The sequence below is a fragment of the Peromyscus californicus genome, unplaced genomic scaffold (genome assembly GCF_007827085.1).
Source record: "Peromyscus californicus insignis strain IS unplaced genomic scaffold, ASM782708v3 Scaffold_12__1_contigs__length_115047231, whole genome shotgun sequence".
Classification (NCBI taxonomy): Eukaryota; Metazoa; Chordata; class Mammalia; order Rodentia; family Cricetidae; genus Peromyscus; species Peromyscus californicus.
In genome coordinates this window covers 75,454,151-75,471,473 of record NW_026294413.1, presented here as the reverse complement: position 1 = coordinate 75,471,473, position 17,323 = coordinate 75,454,151, and the positions used below count along the sequence as shown (strand labels likewise).

The following is a 17,323-nucleotide window of genomic DNA, read 5'->3' as shown; positions in this document are numbered from 1 at the left end:
TTGAGTTTTTCACAGATTGAGCTTAGTAGCCTGTTGCTCCTGAGTACGTCTCATGGCATTAGAATATGAAGTTTGAGCTGAGGTGTACTGTCTTGGAGTCCAAAATTCATTTGCAAATAATTTGATATGAATTAAAAAGTACCTTATTTTTATAGTAATGTGTGTATATTTAATTTTTAATGTACATTAAATTATTTACTTATTTATTGCTGGCCATGGTGCCATTTGTCTTTAATCCCAGTAATTGGGAGGCAGAGGCAGGAGGGTTTCTTTTAGTTCAAGGCCAGGCTACATAGTGAAGCCTTGTCTCAATTTTTTTTTTTTTTATTTTAAATGATAGTCTCCCTATATAGCCTAGGGTGGCCTGAAACTCACATGTAAACCCAGGTTGGCCTTGAACTCAGTATCTTCCTGTTCATGCTTCCTAGTCTGTGTAGCTATAGGCAGGTAGCATCATTTGGCTTTTAGTGTTTTTTTATTTTTTATTTGTTTGTTTTTTAAAACTGGATTATGTTCAATCTGTGAAAGTTATATCTTCCTCTGAAATTCTGAAAGTATAATGACAATGTATGTAGGGTTTTTGTTGTTGTTGTTGTTTTTTATATTATCTGATTTGGTGCTTTTAAATGTTTGATTATTTCTTTTACTAATCAGACTTTTTTAGAAATCTGTGCCTTGGACTTTTCTCCTCTACAGGCTTACACTGAATGGTTACGTGGCTTTGAAAAGAAGGCAAAAGCATGTGTAGCTGGAGCTTCGGATGCAGAGACGGTCAAGGTTAGTTCAGGAAATGAACTATGTATTTAAACAAACTGTGAGGTGGAGCAAATCAGAACTTGTTCTCAGGAAGATTGGCTGATAAAAGGATATATTATTAGTTGGGTAGTGAAAAGAGTATGGTGTCTTCATTTTTAAAACCAAATGTTTAATTTGGTTACTCTCATCTCTTTTTAGCTTAAGTTTTCAAAGTAAAGCTCAGCTAAGATATGTAGCTGGTCTCTGGCTTGCTGAAGCATCCCCAGATAATTTCAGCAGCACTCTGGAACTAGCTTCCTTCCTACCCTTGACTACCACGAGTGTGCAGACCCATGATCGTTCTGAATCCTAGGCGGCAGGAATAAAATCTTGCTTCTGTGTGGCTTAAGCATTGTAACGTGTATTTGTGGGCCTCCTTAGATGTTGCCTTATGTATAAAGAGTAACATCCTTGCTGTAAATGTGTGATGGACTTAAAAGAGTGTCACAAATGGACTTCATTGCTGCTTAGGAAGGTTGAGATGTAATATTCCATCATAAGTCATTTCTGTCTGTTTATTATGTCACTAGATGTTGAACTAATAGAAACTACAACCCTCCTCTTTGCATTTTTTCACTACAGGTTTTGGAACACAGATTGAAAGAAGCTGACGAGATGCACACACTGCTACAGCTAGAGTGTGAAAAATACAAAGCCGTCCTTGCAGAAACAGTAGGGAATGACTTGAGTTTACATTTCGGTTTTCTTTTTAAATCATTGACTTATTTCTTCCTGGCCTAAGTGATTTTATCTTGACATCAGAATACAGATTTTTCAGAATAATTCTGCCTTTGCCTCCAGGAAGGGATTTTACAGAAGCTGCAGCGCAGTGTGGAACAAGAAGAAAGTAAATGGAAGATTAAAGCTGATGAGTCACGAAGGACTATTAAGCAGGTATTTAAGGAAGTGCTTAGAGCAGTTGTACTGAGCATGTGGGTCCCCTCTAGTGCCGTCTGGGGTACACCAGTGATACATCACCTGTGTCTTACACATGTGCAGGGGTAGCGGATTGTGTGAAGGAACCCTGGGTGATTCTGATGTTCACCCATTTGAAAACCACCCATCGGAGTGACCAGTGGGTAGGGTAGCAGGCCCAGTGCTTTGAAAGTGATAATCCCACATGTGATAACAAGGTCAAGAACCCCAGGTTCAGAGTTAGTTTTCAGTCAAGAAGAAGCTAATTCATTCTGTTCATCTTGTTTCTTGTTTTTTCCTGCCATTTTCATGTGGGGAAGAGATGCATGGGGTGGATTTTTTTTTTTTTTTTTTTTTTTTTTTTTTTTTTTTTTTTTTGTGGTGGTGGTTTTTTGAGACAGAGTTTCTCTGTGTTATAGCTCTGGCTGTCCTGGAACTCACTTTGTAGACCAGGCTGGCCTTGAACTCACAGAGATCCCACCTGCCTCTGCCTCTCCCTCCTGAGTGCTGGGATTAAAGACACACACCACCACCACCCGGCTGCATGGGATATTTTTTATTTTTTATTTTTTTGTGCCAGTGTGTGCATGCAGGCTGTAGGTTGCTAGTTGTGTTCTGTGTTAATACCTTTGGGGGTTAAATATAGTGATTATCTGTTAATGTCACCAGAAATCAAGTGATTCTAGCTGACTTTTAATAGAGGATCATAAAAATGGGTAGGTTCTGAGCATTATTGGAATGAAGTTACATGTGAGCTTTTGAGAGCTATAATTGACAGTTCAGTATGGTGTACAGCTTTGAAACCTCTGAGCAGGGTTGACGAAAGGCTCGCAGATAAAGGTACCTGCCAAAACCTGACAACCTGATTCCATCCTCAGGACCCCATATGGAAGGAGAGAACTGACTCCTGCAAGCTGTTCTCTGACCTCAGATGTACAGGGGCTTGTATTTGCCCTTCCCCCGCATAAAATAAGTAAAAATTTAAAAATCAGAACTAAAAAAAATCTCTTAAGGTGAATTTCTAGCCTGTGGCCTAGGACAGAGGTGAATGTGGCCTAGGACAGAGGTGCATGTGGCCCAAACATCTGTAGCTGGTGCATGTCACAGGTGGAGCAGCCAGGCTGCCATGAGAGTAGAGCGTGTCTTGCCGTCCCCTCTGCAGGTTGAATGCCTGTCCTCAGTGTTCTCTTCTCTGCTGTCTCACGTTTCAGATGCAGTCCTCCTTCACATCCTCAGAGCAAGAGCTGGAGCGACTGAGAAGAGAGAACAAAGATATGGAAAATGTATGCTATCTGATGGCTACACTTGTAACCTCTGAACCCGCTTTTAGCATTATGTTACTTTTATGTCTAATGATCTAATTATGTTTTTATTATCTTGAGTAGTTTGAGTTAATAGTTTTAGACTCCTAACTTTCCATTATGGAAAAACCATGGACAGGACATTTCAATGTATTGACTCCTTGTTTTGTGCTGACAGCTGAGGCGGGAACGAGAACACTTGGAGATGGAGCTGGAGAAGGCAGAGATCGAACGATCAACTTACGTGACAGAAGTCAGAGAGGTACTCATGACAGAAGGTCTTCAACCTTGCTTTCCAGTTCACATTCAGTTGCAACAGAGTGTTAAAGTATTTCCGTTTAAGTTGTTTGTAGAAGAGCTTCCCAGTAGCTACCAAGTATGGGTCATCATGGAGATCAATCTTAAACTTTAAACTTCATTGCAGCTGAAAGATCTGTTGACTGAATTGCAGAAAAAACTTGATGACTCATACTCTGAAGCAGTAAGACAGAATGAGGAGCTTAACTTGGTAAGCGGCTTGCCCTCCACTGAGTTCCAGCCTGGAGCCACGCGTGCTGGGGCACAGACCCCACCAGGCTTCTCCTGGCTAACCAACCCTTTAGCTTGGCACTTCCGTTCAGTTAGAGCCAGTCTTTCTCTCCTGAGGTCTCCGAGGATGGTTCTTCTTTTCTCCTAATAATGGCATGTTTGGCTTCCAACTGTTTCAAAGTTTTCTGCCTTTTACAGCCTAATTTCTTGAGCAGTGCTACTTTTGGTGAATAAAGAAGCAAAAGATTGGTGGAGTTTTAAGGATTATTTTCTCGAACTCTCATAGTTAACTAAGTTTGTAACCTGGAGGAAGCTTGTTGAAGCTTACACACACACGGTCTTCATTCAAGGGAGTGACCCAACCAGAGCTTCTCACTAGTCTTTCTAAAAGTAAATTTCAGAACTTTTTAAAGTAATTTCCCTTTCTGTTTGTTCTTTTGAGACAGGGTCTGTTTGTTACATAGGCTGATCTCAAACTCAGTAATCCTTCTGTCTCTGTCTTTTGGCTGGGATTACAGATATGAGCCAGTGTTTATTGTCAATATATTATCTAACACATAATAACCCAAAATGACTGCTGACTGACTCCCTCCCTCCCTCCCTTCCTCCCTCCCTCCTCCCTTCCTCCTTCCCTCGTGGTCCTAGGAGTTAAACCTAGGACTGAATGCATAATAGGTAAGCATTCTTTCTCTGAATTACATCCTCAGCCTTTCCCTTTAGTTTTGATAAAGGGTCTTGCTAAATTCCCTAAGGTAACTGTGAGTTTTTTATAGCCCAGGCTGTCCAAGGAGCGGGGACTGCACTACCAGGTCTAGCTGCAGCTACATGTTTTAAGACATGACATTTTTGCATTCCTGTTCTTGTAGTTTTTAGGGGTTTATATGGATTGTTGACATGCTGAGCTGTTGAATAGATATAGCTGTCTTGTTCTGTTTTATACACTAATCATTTTAACTTCTTGTGATTTAAAATGTTACAGATTAATTTTTTTTAAGTATCTGAGCATACGTTAGGAAGAAGACAGTAAATTTTTCCTTACTCCAAATCAATCCTGCTAGTTGAGAGTTGTTTCATTTAGTACTACACATGTACAAGGAGAACTTATTTATTCTCATTTCTGATCACTCTTTCTTACAGCAGTTACGTTTATTAACTCTGGATTTTTTACTCTAGTGTTTAAAAATTTTTTTTAGGTTAACATACAATACTGGGTTTCATCAAGCATCTTCATACATATATCTCAACCATTCCCTTCCTCCCTACCCTTCCCTGTCTTCCCTTGTTCCCTCTACCTAGTTGTGTTTGTTCCTAGGTAGTGTTCTTGGTTATATAATCCAGGCTAGCCTTGAACTGGCAGCAATCTTCCTGCTTCAGCTTGCAGAGTATTGCAGTTTATTGAGATTTATAGGTGTGCACCATGATGCCCAGTATGACAGTGATTTATGAGAATTCGTTTTTAGAGTTGTATGAGGAATAAATACAGAGTACTGTACATATGTGTATAAACACACACACGCACACGCACACACAAACTGTTTTTCATAATCTTGTTTCATTTACCAATGCTTTGTTTGAATTAGACCCATTTCCAGTGCAGTATAAGACTAGTTTTGTGCATGTATTTGCTATATACTACACCTGTCAGGCCTGTGGTATGCCACCATTGTTAGCCTATAGTGTGTTTTTAGAAGGTTCCTTCTGCTATCAGGAGAACATTTTAAGTGATTGTAATAGTTGCTTTATTTTAAAATAAAATGAATTTGCTTGGCCATACACACACACTGTTGTGTTCTTGTGCCAAAAGATGACCCTCTCTGCCAAAGCTTTACAAAACTCTCAGTTAAGTTTTACAAAAAGCAAAAGCTTTAGGCATTTAAATATAGTTCTCCAAATAAATTGTCCTAGTGGGGATTCCCCATCCCCTTTTAAATGTTAGTGTATTTGTTTGTTTGTTTGTTTGTTTACTTGTTACTCCTGTTAAGTCTCTAAAAGTGTTTGGAAGGTCATGCCTGTGGCTGGGAGGCAAAATCAGTAATTTTTTTTTTTCTTTCTTTTTTGAGATGGGATTTCAGTGTAGCCCTGGCTGTCTTGAAACTCATTCTGTTGACCAGGGTGCGCTCAAACTCAGAAATCTGCCTGCCTCTGCCTCCCAGGTGCTGGGATTAAAGGTGTATGTCACCATGCCTAGCATTAACTTTTTAGGTAATGTGGACAATTTCCTTTCTATCTAATTGAAACAGTTGTGAGAAAAGAGTTATTATACATGGACACTGGGTTTATATATAACCTGTTTTTGACAAGTTGGCTATTGAGAATTCTATCTCAGCATTTCTTACTGGTACAGTTCAGACTAGAGTGACCTTACACTGCTATTTTCAAAATTACTTAAACTATTCATTGTCTTAAAGTAGTAAGCAGTTGACTCTCTTAAAAAAAATTAGATTTATTATTTTATGTGTATGGGTATTTTGCCTGTCTGTATGTCTTTGCACCACATGCATGTCTGGTACCTGCAGAGGCCAGAAGAGGCATTGGCTCCCCTAGAACTGGAGTTAAAGACAGTATGTGTGTAGTGTAGTAGTAAGTTTCTCCTTTCCTGCTTGGCCCCACGATCCCACCCGGCCCCCTTTCCTGCAGCTGCTTATAATCACTCAGAGGCTTCATATTATTTACAAACTGTATGGCCTATGGCAGGCTTCTTGCTAGCTCTTTCATCTTAAATTAACCCATTTCTATTAATTTATGTTTTGCCACGTGGCCATGGGGTTGCCATTCTGCTGGCATCTTGCTGCTCCTTGGGTCGCGACTGGCATCTCCCTCCTCTCCTTTCTTCTCTCTGTATCTCTACTTAGATTTCCTACCTGTTTCTAAGCTTCCTTGCCATAGGCCAAAACACCTTTATTTATTAGCCAGTGGGAGCAATACATATTCACAGCATACAGAAAGACATCCCACAGCATATGTGGGTGCTGAGCATCAAAACCAGTGTCCTCTGCAAGAGCAACAAGTGCTCTCAAACATAGCCAACTCTTCAGTACCCCGACTGACTTTTGTAGTCAAACTTTTTCATTGGGACCATCGGCTCCCCAATAATGGCATGGAGACTTGGTGTTAATTATGAAAGCTTGACCTATAGCTTAGACTTGTTTCTAACTAGCTCTTCTAACTTATATTAACCCATTTCTATTAATTTGTGACCTGCCACGTGGCTCATGGCTGTTATCTCTCCTTCTGCACATCCTGCTTCCTCTGCATCTGGCTGGCAACTCCACCCTGCTTTTTCCCAGCATCCTGTGTGCCCCAAAAGTCCTGCCTAGCTGTTGGCCATTCAGCTTTTTATTAAACCAGTCTCAGTGACATATCTTCACAGTGTACAAAAAAATTATTCCGCAACATTTCCCCCTTTTTGTGTAAATAAAAAGGAAAGGTTTTAACTCTAACATAGTAAAACTATATACAATAAGAACAATTATTAGGCATTGTCTAAATAGAAAGGAAAGGTATTGAAACTATATAAAATAAGAATAATTGTCAAGTAAGAATTACGTCTACAATGTCCATTCCATTTGGCATATTAGGAGAAAATATTTCATTATTCTATCTTCATGAGTCTAAAGCTCTGTACCTAATTTACCTTCTATCATAACTAAGGAAAATTGCAACTATAACTACATCGTCTTCAACTCCGTGAAAGACCCGAGAAGGATATAATATTACCTGAGTAAACAGAAAGTGCAGAGTAAGCCACTTCCAAAACTAAGAAACGACAGGAACATCTAGCTGCCTGTACAGTCACCCCAAGGTTCCTCTGCAATGTTGGGGCACCATCTTCGGCTTGTAGGCATAGAATATCTGACAGACTTTTCTGTGAAGCAAGAATTTTGAAGGACTGTCCCACCTGGTTTTGGCAAAGTTTGGTAGTCACTTTCCTGTGTGTCCTGCAGAATGTCTGGCAGAATTTTCTATGAAACAGGAATTTTGAAGGATGATCCTGCCTTATCTTGGCAAAGTTCAATGGTCTTTTTCCTTTGTGTCTTGCTTATCCAGTTTGTGTAGTGTACTATCAGCAGTCAGGACAAGAGCAATTTCTTGCCCAAATGGCTAGTTTTGCCACATTGAAAGCAAAATCCATATGGAGTTTCTTCAATGCCCATCATCCTATTTTGAAGTAAATTGGTGCTGCCAGGAGCAGACGAGTCTTACTGTCATGGAAAGGCTTATGTTATTAAAAACATTTTAAATGCCAGTCTGTCAGTCTTTGAAATGGTTGAAGACCATGTATCTAAAACATCTATGTTTGGCCTTGAAAACATACCTAACATGACTGCAAGTTATAGATGACTAACTACTAACCTGCATTTCTTTATTATCCTAAATAGTTTGTAATAATAACTTTCAAGGACTAGAAATTTCCATTAAATGAGATGCATAGTTACACCACCTTAAACAAGAGAAGAAATGTATGTTTAGTATGTTCTGACAAAAATAACCTTATATTTGTATCAATATACAAAAATCCATACCAATATAAAATATTTCTCTTCAGAAAGAGATCCCTGAATCTAATCTCCTTGACCAATAACAATTTGTAACTAGTCCCCCTCCCCGTAAACAATGACAAACATCCTTAACCCACCAAATGACCAAAAACTACCCACCCTATCTCTTGGGAATGTGGACTTTGTGTTCTCTAGTCTGCTTCTTGTTGGCTGGGGGGCACTAACATCTTTGAGGGACCCTGAGAAAATTAGGATAATGGTCAAGTCCTGGCTACTATAGTCTATGAGGCTGGACCATGTCAGCCAGCAGCCTTGAAGCTGTTTTGGATGCAGAACTCTGAGGAAACTGCAACAGAGACACTCTGAGAGGCTGGATCACCTGGGCCACCCATTTTCATTGGTGTTTGGCCCCTTTGCTCTGAAAACACATAAAGTTTCAAAAGTAACATGCATATCTGCATTAACACAAGTATGGAATGTGCAGTGAACACAAGTCAGTTAAAGATGATTTTTCTATGTTTGAGCAGGTAAAATATATGTCACCTGTCTTGTAGTTTTTTTATGTTTCTTTGTTTATAGCCAGGATTTTCAGGTGTCTCCCCTGATCAAACCTGATCTCTATCAACCTTGAATGAATCCATAGCCTTTTGTTTTCTGTGGAGACAAGTATAACCTCTTCCCCAACATAACATATTTTTTGACTTCCATTTTGAAGTTAAGACATTTTAAAAATAGTAGCTTTTATAATCCAATGTCTCTCAGCAGCTATTGTTTGCTCAGCAGCAATCAAAAAATGTAAAGTCAACACAACACCATACAAGACCAGACTGTGTGTTTTTCACCTCTACATGTATTTTTTGTATTATTTTTTCTTTAAAGACTTTATCTTATTATTTATAAACTATTTTTTTATGTAACTATCTACACCCATTTTCTTTTCTTTCTTTAGCCCACGCACAGTTTCAACACACTGTAACCCGTTTACAGTTTTTCTGTCTGACATCTGAAACCTTTTCTGTTTGCATGATCAAAATCTTAAACCACCATGCAGCTTAGCTCATGGTGCGCTGCCTGTAGGCAGTGAGTGGGAGACGCTCTCTGTACTGCAGCCTCGTGAGAACTGTGGGACTCGGAAGCCTTGTTGGCTCCATTTTTGTTTGTTTGGAACCTTTTTTAGAACGTTTTTAGGTCTTATGTGGAAATATGTGTCCCCACGTTGGTTACCGTTTGTAGTCAGACTTTTTCATCAGGACCATCGACTTCTCAATAATGGCATGGAGACTTATTAATTATGAGAGCTCTGCTGATAGCTTAGACTTGTTTCTAACTAGCTCTTATAACTTATATTAACTCATTTTTTTTAACATATGTCCAGCCACCTAGCTCGTGGCTGTTACCTCTCCTCCTGCTTCCTCTGCCTCTGGCTGGCAACTTCACCCTGCTTCTTCCCGGCTCCTCTGTGCCCTGAAAATCCTGACTTGCTATTGGCCATTCAGCTTTTTTTAAACCTATCTGAGTGACACATCTTCACAGTGTACAAAACGATTATTTCACAATAGAGTTGTTGGGTTTTTTTTTAAGATTTATTTATTTATTATGTATGCAGTGTTCTGCCTGCACACATCTCTCTGCAGGCCAGAAGAGGGCACCAGATCTCATTACAGATGGTTGTGAGCCACCATGTGGTTGCTGGAAATTGAACTCAGGACCTTTGGAAGAGCAGCCAGTGCTCTTAACCTCTGAGCCATCTCTCCAGCCCCCACCCCCAATAGAGTTTTTAAGAGAACTGTAGATTAAAGGAATATTTTAAAGCTGGTTGGAAAATTTCTATTTTCCTTTTGATTTGGAATAATTTCAATAACTATGAAGAGTAACTTTCAAAGGCACTTTGCTAGCATCTGGCTCTGGTTTGGGGTTGACAGTTTCTACACTAAACTCTGTTCATTCTGTAGCTTCTCTTCAGTTCTGCTCTGCAGATGGGACTTCTGCTGCCAGTTTCTCTGTACCTCTGGCCAGCTCTTAGCTAATCCACTGTGCATAATGGCTGTTAAGAGCTCATTCTATATTCATGCTGCATTAGCAAATAAGCATGCAAATGAAGTTAATCATTCTGTTCCTGTGTTTCTACAGTTGAAGACACAATTAAATGAAACGCTCACAAAACTTCAAAATGAACAAAGTGAGAGAAAGAAGGTAGCTGATGATTTGCATAAGGTAAGATGCTGCTTGCCTTGGAGACAGTATCCCCAACCTGTGCTGTGCACGCGTCCTGAGTGGACACACTATAAAACTGCTCTTGTCCTTTTGGGTCCTTTGAAGTGTAGGCTGCTGATTGCTGGGACAAAAATTTTCACTTGCTTCCCAATTTAGAGTTAAAGTTCTTACTTTTCATTTCTTTACTTTTGAAAAATTCTTTAAAATTATTGTTTGATGTGTATGGATGTTTTGTTGGCATGTATGTCTGTATACCACATGGGTACTTAGTACCTCTTGGAGACTTCAAGGGGGCTTTGGACTCCTCCCTGTAACTGGAGTTGCAGATGGGTATGAGCTACCTGTGGGTACTGCAAATTGGACTCAGGTCATCTGGAAGAGCAGCCATGCTCTTAGCTGCTGAGCCACCTCTCCAGCACTCTCAAGTTTTAAAGTAAGATTTGCCATTGTCATTTATAAAGTACCTTTCTGTTTGTTTATGGAAAGGAAGAATGTGGAAATATCTGTAGTTTTAGAAGTTTGTTCCTTTCATTCATTTCTTTGTAGCAGTGTTTGTTTCTTCTCCTTCCCTCTTCTCCCACCCTGTTCTTTCTTCTGAGACAGGGCCTCATGATGTAGCTCAGGCTGGCCTTGAACTCAGTGACTTAGCCTCCTGACCGCTGGATTGTAGGTGTGTGCCACCATGCGGAGCACAAGTGTTTTTCTTATTCTCATATTCAAATTGATGATTTGTTAGGATTGTATTTCTTACTCTGTATTTGTTTAACAAGTTATTTACCATTCTGATGTGCTGTGTTTGTAGTTGTTCTTGCATTCTTTAAAGCAAAGATGGCTTAGAACGATGCTAGTATTTATGGAAGATTTTTTTATCAGAAAAATTACATATGTCACTTTGTTGGAATTGCAGAATCAAGGGTTTGCACAGCTTAAATTTTGATACCTGTACCAATTACTGGGTACTACTAAACATTTAAATATTAATATGCTAACAGATCTTTTAAAAGTTTCTCATTTAAATATCATGCCATATCATTTCATAAGAATATGAAAAGTATTTTCCTTTTTAAACTTAAAGCTTATTGTTATTAATACAGGAAACTAAGAATTAAAAAATGCTTGAAAAGTTTCAGATTATTTAAATGCAGATGAAATGTTAAATGAGAATTCAGGAAGTTTGTGTTAGAGTACAAACTCTTTTTTGTTTTATTTTGAGACAGGGTCCCACTATGTAGCCTTGGTTGGTCTGTAATTCTCTATGTAGACCAGCTTGCCTTAAGCTGCCTCCTGAGCTAGGATTAAAGGTGTGTGCCACCATGCCCAGAGAGAGTACAAACTCTTACTTTAATTTGGTATGTTATTTTAAATTTTGGCCCATGAATCAAAATATAAAAGATGTAATTTTAGCCTGGCAATGCAGTTTCTCATACAGTACTTTCAGGATATTAAAAATGTAGATAGGCCATGGTATGTGTGATGGTGGAAATGGCAAGGATAGGTGGCAGTCACCTACCTTTATTTTTTTTTTTTTTTTTTTTTTTTTTTTTTTTTTGGTTTTTTCGAGACAGGGTTTCTCTGTGTAGCTTTGCGCCTCTCCTGGAACTCACTTGGTAGCCCAGGCTGGCCTCGAACTCACAGAGATCCGCCTGGCTCTGCCTCCCGAGTGCTGGGATTAAAGGCGTGCGCCACCACCGCCCGGCTGCAGTCACCTACCTTTATGTTATAGGAATACTTGATTGGAGTTGGAAATGCACGTAAATATTTATGGACTAAAAGTGTTTTAACAAAACATTTTGGAAAACCTGGAGCGTAAAACTTAAAGTATGTTGTTGGAGCCCATTCATACAAAATTTTCTGCTAGTTTTATCTAAATGTGTTTTATGTTCCTAGAAGGATTCAGAATAGTAGTCAGCAAACTCAGTGGTCTGAGTGTGATATTCTTATGTGTTTCATTCAAAAACAAAACTAGAAAGTCCAAGTGTGGTGGCACATGCCTATAATACAACTACTTGGGCAGCAGGGCCAGAGGATCATTAGTTCAACATAACCCTTGTCTACTTAATGAGTTCAAAGCCAATCTGAGCTATCAGGCTGTCTCAAAATTAATTAAAAACATAAAACCTATTCTTAAATGTGAGCTGTAAAAGGCAGGTTGTGGGTGGGATTTGGCAGACTTATAATCTAGACTAAAACTTAAATATCTGTGTGATTATTCCTAGTTTTAATTTCTTTATACAGTTCCTGTGTTTGAATTATTGAAAGTGTAAACACATGTTTTATAAGCTGGTGGGAGATATAGCTATTTTCATTTTGGTGACCAAAGTTTTACATTGTGCAAAATACATATTCAAGTTATTTCTTTTGTGTGTTTTGATGTATTTGCTCCCTGTTGCTTTTGTTACAGGCTCAACAGTCATTGAACTTCATCCATTCAAGAATTTCACTAAAAGCTGCTGGAGACTCTACTGTTATTGAGAACAGTGCTGTTTCCCCAGAAACGGTATGTATTTCCTTTATCCGCAAGATTCTAGGCTAATTGCCCTGTAAACTTTTTGAAGAACAAGCATGCGCAAGACCAATCTTTGGCTCCGAACTGTGCTTCTATGTCTGGGGGAAGGGGACAGACTTGAGGCTAGAGTAGTGCTGCTTATTAACTTCATGTGTGGTCTAAGGGAAATTCCCTAGTCGCTCTGCTTTAATAAAAGAAAATGGTAATAACTCCTGTCCTGGGTTGTCAGAGGAACAACTGAGTGCCCTGTAAAATACCTTGAAGAGAGGGTAGCTCTGGCACCCACTAAGAACCCTGTGGGTGGCACCTGTGGCTGGGACTGTTGGAGGTATGCTCTCCTATGCTGGACAAGCCTTTTTTTTTTTTTTTTTAATATAGTCGTTTTTGTCTTTTATATTTTTGGTTGTGAGCCTAGCCTTTAACGGCTGAGCTATCCCTCCAGCCCGTTTTTGTCTTTTGAAAGGAAAAAAATACATTATTTACAATGTCCACAGACTAGATTTTTCCTCTGTGGCCAGCATTTTATGCTGCATTTTCTTCCGTGCCAGTTTGTGCTACTAATCAGCAAACATTTTCCTGTTGCTAATATTTTTAATAAATGTTCAGATTTTCCTCATTTAAATTTTTTTTTTTTTTTTTAGGTTTTTTCAAGACAGGGTTTCTCTGTGTAGCTTTGACCCTTTCCTGGAACTCACTCTGTAGCCCAGGCTGGCCTCAAACTCACAGAGATCCGCCTGGCTCTGCCTCCCGAGTGCTGGGATTAAAGGCGTGCACCACCACCGCCCGGCCCTCATTTACATTTTTAAAAACATCAGTTCCCCTTTTTGGTTGCACATTCTTGGTCTTTGTGTTTGGAGGTTTTTGAGATTATTATTTATCCCTTCTACCTTCTTTTCAGGGGTCTCCTGAGAAAGAGACGATGTCTGTGAGTCTCAATCAGACTGTGACCCAGTTACAGCAGTTGCTTCAGGAAGTAAATCAGCAACTCATGAAGGAGAAGTGATTCTGGCTGCGGGGTATGCACACCAAGTACTGCTGTTCCTTTATCCCTAACACAGTAGGGGAGAGGTACATGTAAAATACATACTCGCCATAAGATAGACCACTTTTCATTTCACTGTAGAAAAGATTCCCTTTTCATCCCTCTCCCAGTTTCTAGGGGGCGCTCTGACTTTCCTTGCTTGGTTTCTCTCCTGCCTGCGCATATTTTGCAGTCCTTGGTCTAGAGGAAGAGCATCTTGGTGTGGTTACTTCAGCCTCTGACGGGCAGATGCTTTGTGACCTGACTGCCTGCCTGGGTTGGTCTGTTGGCATGATGCCTTCAGCTGCCCATTAGTTGATTCTGATCCTAGTTCAGGGCAAGTGTCTATGTGACATTTTCCTTCCTTTTATGCTTTTGCCTTTGTTTTATCAATGCCAGACTGAAAATGAAACCATCATAACTTTGTAACATGAAACAGGTATACAGTGTTTATTGTATATCTAAAGATGGGAGTATTAGATTAACACCATTGCTGTAGATTGGAAGCTGGCTTGGCATTTTGTTTTGTCTGTTTCTTGTTTTGTGGTGACTTGCTCAGGTAGTGGTAGGCGAGGCCTCCATTGTGCTAGAATTACAGAGGCACCACCGTACCAAGTTGGTGTTTTGTTTGAGTTTGCTTTTGTAGATAATCTAAGAAGTTTAATTTTTTATGCTTGAAGTGAGAGTTTTGCTTTAGGAGAAATAATAAATCCATCATTAGATCATGCTGTGAGCTCTTGTTGCTTACATGACTATAGAAAACTCAGCATTTAGCAGCATTTAAAAATGCCTTGTATTCCTGCTGCTGAATGGAGGCTTTGTTATCTATGTTTTGCTTCCTATAAATGACTTAAAGCATACTACCTGTAGAACATTTGAGTATACACAGAATATTTCAGATACTCACCTTTTGAGGCTGTTTGCTCCAAAATAATGGTGATACCCTGTTGGCACAAAGGGACACCTGAAACTGCCATTCAGAACCCCTATCAAAGGCCCCAGGGATAGGTTAGGAAGTCTGTGACAAAGTTGACAGGCTTCTCTTGTCATGTGGCAGGCATGTAGTGTCACACTTAGTGTTTATAATACGTCTCCTTTAGCCTCGCTAAGCTCGTGCTCTTACAAATGCTCACTTCCCCTCAGAAGACTGGGCACAGTGAGCCCATCTCAGTCTTTACTTGCCCTCCAGTGTAAGTTCCTTTCCCCATTTTCTGAAGTCATGTTCCTGGCACTTGGCTTTTTCAAATGGCAGACAGCTTTGCTTTCTGTTCATAGAGAACTTCTTGCATTTCACTTCTTTCTGTAGCTTCAGCCTGACATTTTTTTTCTGTCTTGTGAGCATGGCCCGACCCTTCCTTTAATCTTGTTTTTCCTGCATGTTGTCAGTCTAAGTATTTTGTTCGTTTTAAACTTTTTTTTTTTTTAATTTTTGTTTGTTACAAACAAAAGACAGGCTTTCTCTGGCTGTCCTGGAACTCACTCTGTAGCCCAGGCTGGCCTCAAACTCACACAGATTCGCCTGCCTCTGCCTCCCGAGTGCTGGGATTAAAGGCGTGCGCCACCGTTGCCTCACCAGTCTAAGTTTTTATTTTACTTTTTTTTTTTTTTTTTTTTGGTTTTTCGAGACAGGGTTTCTCTGTGTAGCTTTGCGCCTTTTCCTGGAACTCACTTGGTAGCCCAGGCTGGCCTCGAACTCACAGAGATCCGCCTGGCTCTGCCTCCCAAGTGCTGGGATTAAAGGCGTGCGCCACCACCGCCCGGCTTTATTTTACTTTTTAACACGTGTTCCCAATAAGACATTTTTCTCAGTGTGTTTTTTTCTTTCCTTGCTGTAATTTCTCTGTCTACTCTAGAATAACATCTGTCTAAAACTGTTTTGCCAACATAATTAATGATTTACTGAAGTTTTTCTTTGCATACAGCAAATGGCATAGATACTGGAAGTCTGGACAAAATACGCCAAGAATACCGACTTGGTGCTATGAGAAGGGCCTAATTATTAGAGAGCTTTGAACAGGTCCTAGATGACTGGTTACTTCCTGCTGGCTTCAGACCGTGTTTGTGCTTAGTAGTCTGTTCAGCACTGGCCCCTTAGGTTTACATATCCTGAGCAACACTAGTAAGAATGACTTCTCAGGGTTGTTCTCTTTTTAAAATACGTCCCTGAAATCTTCTTCTGAATGTTGAGACTCTTTTCATGTTGATTACCATCAGAGCGCATTGCTCTGGGTGCCCCTGAAAGTGCCAGGGTGATCTCATGAAGTATGTGTGGGATACAGCACTCAGGGTACCTTTCTTACTTTGTTCTAAATGGATTACTTTCTTATCTTTTACAGAGTGAAGTAATTGGGAAATTACTCATTAGAAGTTAACAGAAGGCGTTGTATTATATTTTGCCAAATTAAAGCCTTATTTATGTTTCACCCTTTCTACTTTGTCAGACACTGAACAGTTTTGTCTTTTCTAACCCTTGATAGACTACTGACTTAAAAACACTTTAAAAAGCCAACTCTGTAGACACCTTCAGAGTTTAGTTTTATAATAAAACTGTTTGAATAATTAGACCTTTACATTCCTAAATATAAAATAAATGTAATCTTTTACCTTATTTTGGTCAATTAAATTGTTCCGAAGATCAAAGTGGTGTAGACAACGTGAAATTTAACATTTTAATACTGATGTTGTACACTGCTTTACTTAACACTTGGGAAGTAACTGCCTCTGACATCAACTCAAGGAAACACTTTTGTTGCTAATGTAATCAGCAAATAAAGGGACACTTATTATTCAAACATGACTCACTCTACTTCTCATTGAGTTTGAGCAGGTGTCATCAGCATTCAGATCATTTAGAATGCAGTTTCTAATTGCAACCACCAAACAGGACAAGTCTTGTTGCTCTTGCAACCTCCTGACTAGACCTTGTGTCCTCTGTGGGTCAGGGCTGTGTCCGGTACCACGGCGTGGGCGACAAGGATGCTGCAGGCGTTTGGTTCCCTCCATCAGGAGGAGGGCTCTGCTTTCTTTTTACTATTATTACTATTGTTAAGTTTTCCTGTCCAGAGACTGTGTTGTATACATTCTCTTTTCTGTTGAAAGGGGTGTGTGTGTGTGTGTGTGTGTGTGTGTGTGTGTGTGTGTGTGTGTGTACGTACACGTGTGTACGCGCGCGCTTGGGGGAGGTGTCACTGTTTTCTTCAAATGGCAATAACAATTGACAAGTATCTTGTACCACTAAGTATTAAAGTACCTTTTAGTATTATTGGTGTTTCTTTCTTTTTATTTTTTGTGCATTAGTGATTTGCTTGCATGCATGTAATGTGAAACACATGCATATAGTTTCCACTGAATCTCCTAGAACTGGACTTTAAAGACTTGTGAGCTGCTGTGTGGGTGCTGAGACTCCAGCCCAGGTCTCCTGGAAGAGCAGAAGTTCTCTTAACCATTGAGGTGTCTCCCCTGCCCTTATTGATATTTCTTGGACAAATTCATGCTTCTACCACACAAAGGTTTTGCACTTTGTATCCCTTCTGTCTCGAGCTGT

The 17,323-nt window shown here is 39.8% G+C and overlaps 1 protein-coding gene across 1 annotated transcript in view; it reads left to right on the top strand.

Moving 5' to 3' along the window:
• Positions 1-17,041, top strand: part of Ktn1 (kinectin 1) — a 96,821-nt gene extending 79,780 nt beyond the window's left edge. Inside the window, exons 35-44 of the mRNA XM_052733408.1 lie at positions 697-777; positions 1,378-1,467; positions 1,597-1,689; positions 2,922-2,993; positions 3,190-3,273; positions 3,436-3,519; positions 10,169-10,252; positions 12,654-12,749; positions 13,657-13,774; positions 16,116-17,041. Coding sequence (XP_052589368.1) covers positions 697-777; positions 1,378-1,467; positions 1,597-1,689; positions 2,922-2,993; positions 3,190-3,273; positions 3,436-3,519; positions 10,169-10,252; positions 12,654-12,749; positions 13,657-13,761 — 789 coding nt within the window. The 3' untranslated portion in view covers positions 13,762-13,774; positions 16,116-17,041. The remainder of the gene's footprint in view (positions 1-696; positions 778-1,377; positions 1,468-1,596; positions 1,690-2,921; positions 2,994-3,189; positions 3,274-3,435; positions 3,520-10,168; positions 10,253-12,653; positions 12,750-13,656; positions 13,775-16,115) is intronic.
• Positions 17,042-17,323: the final 282 nt, after the last annotated feature.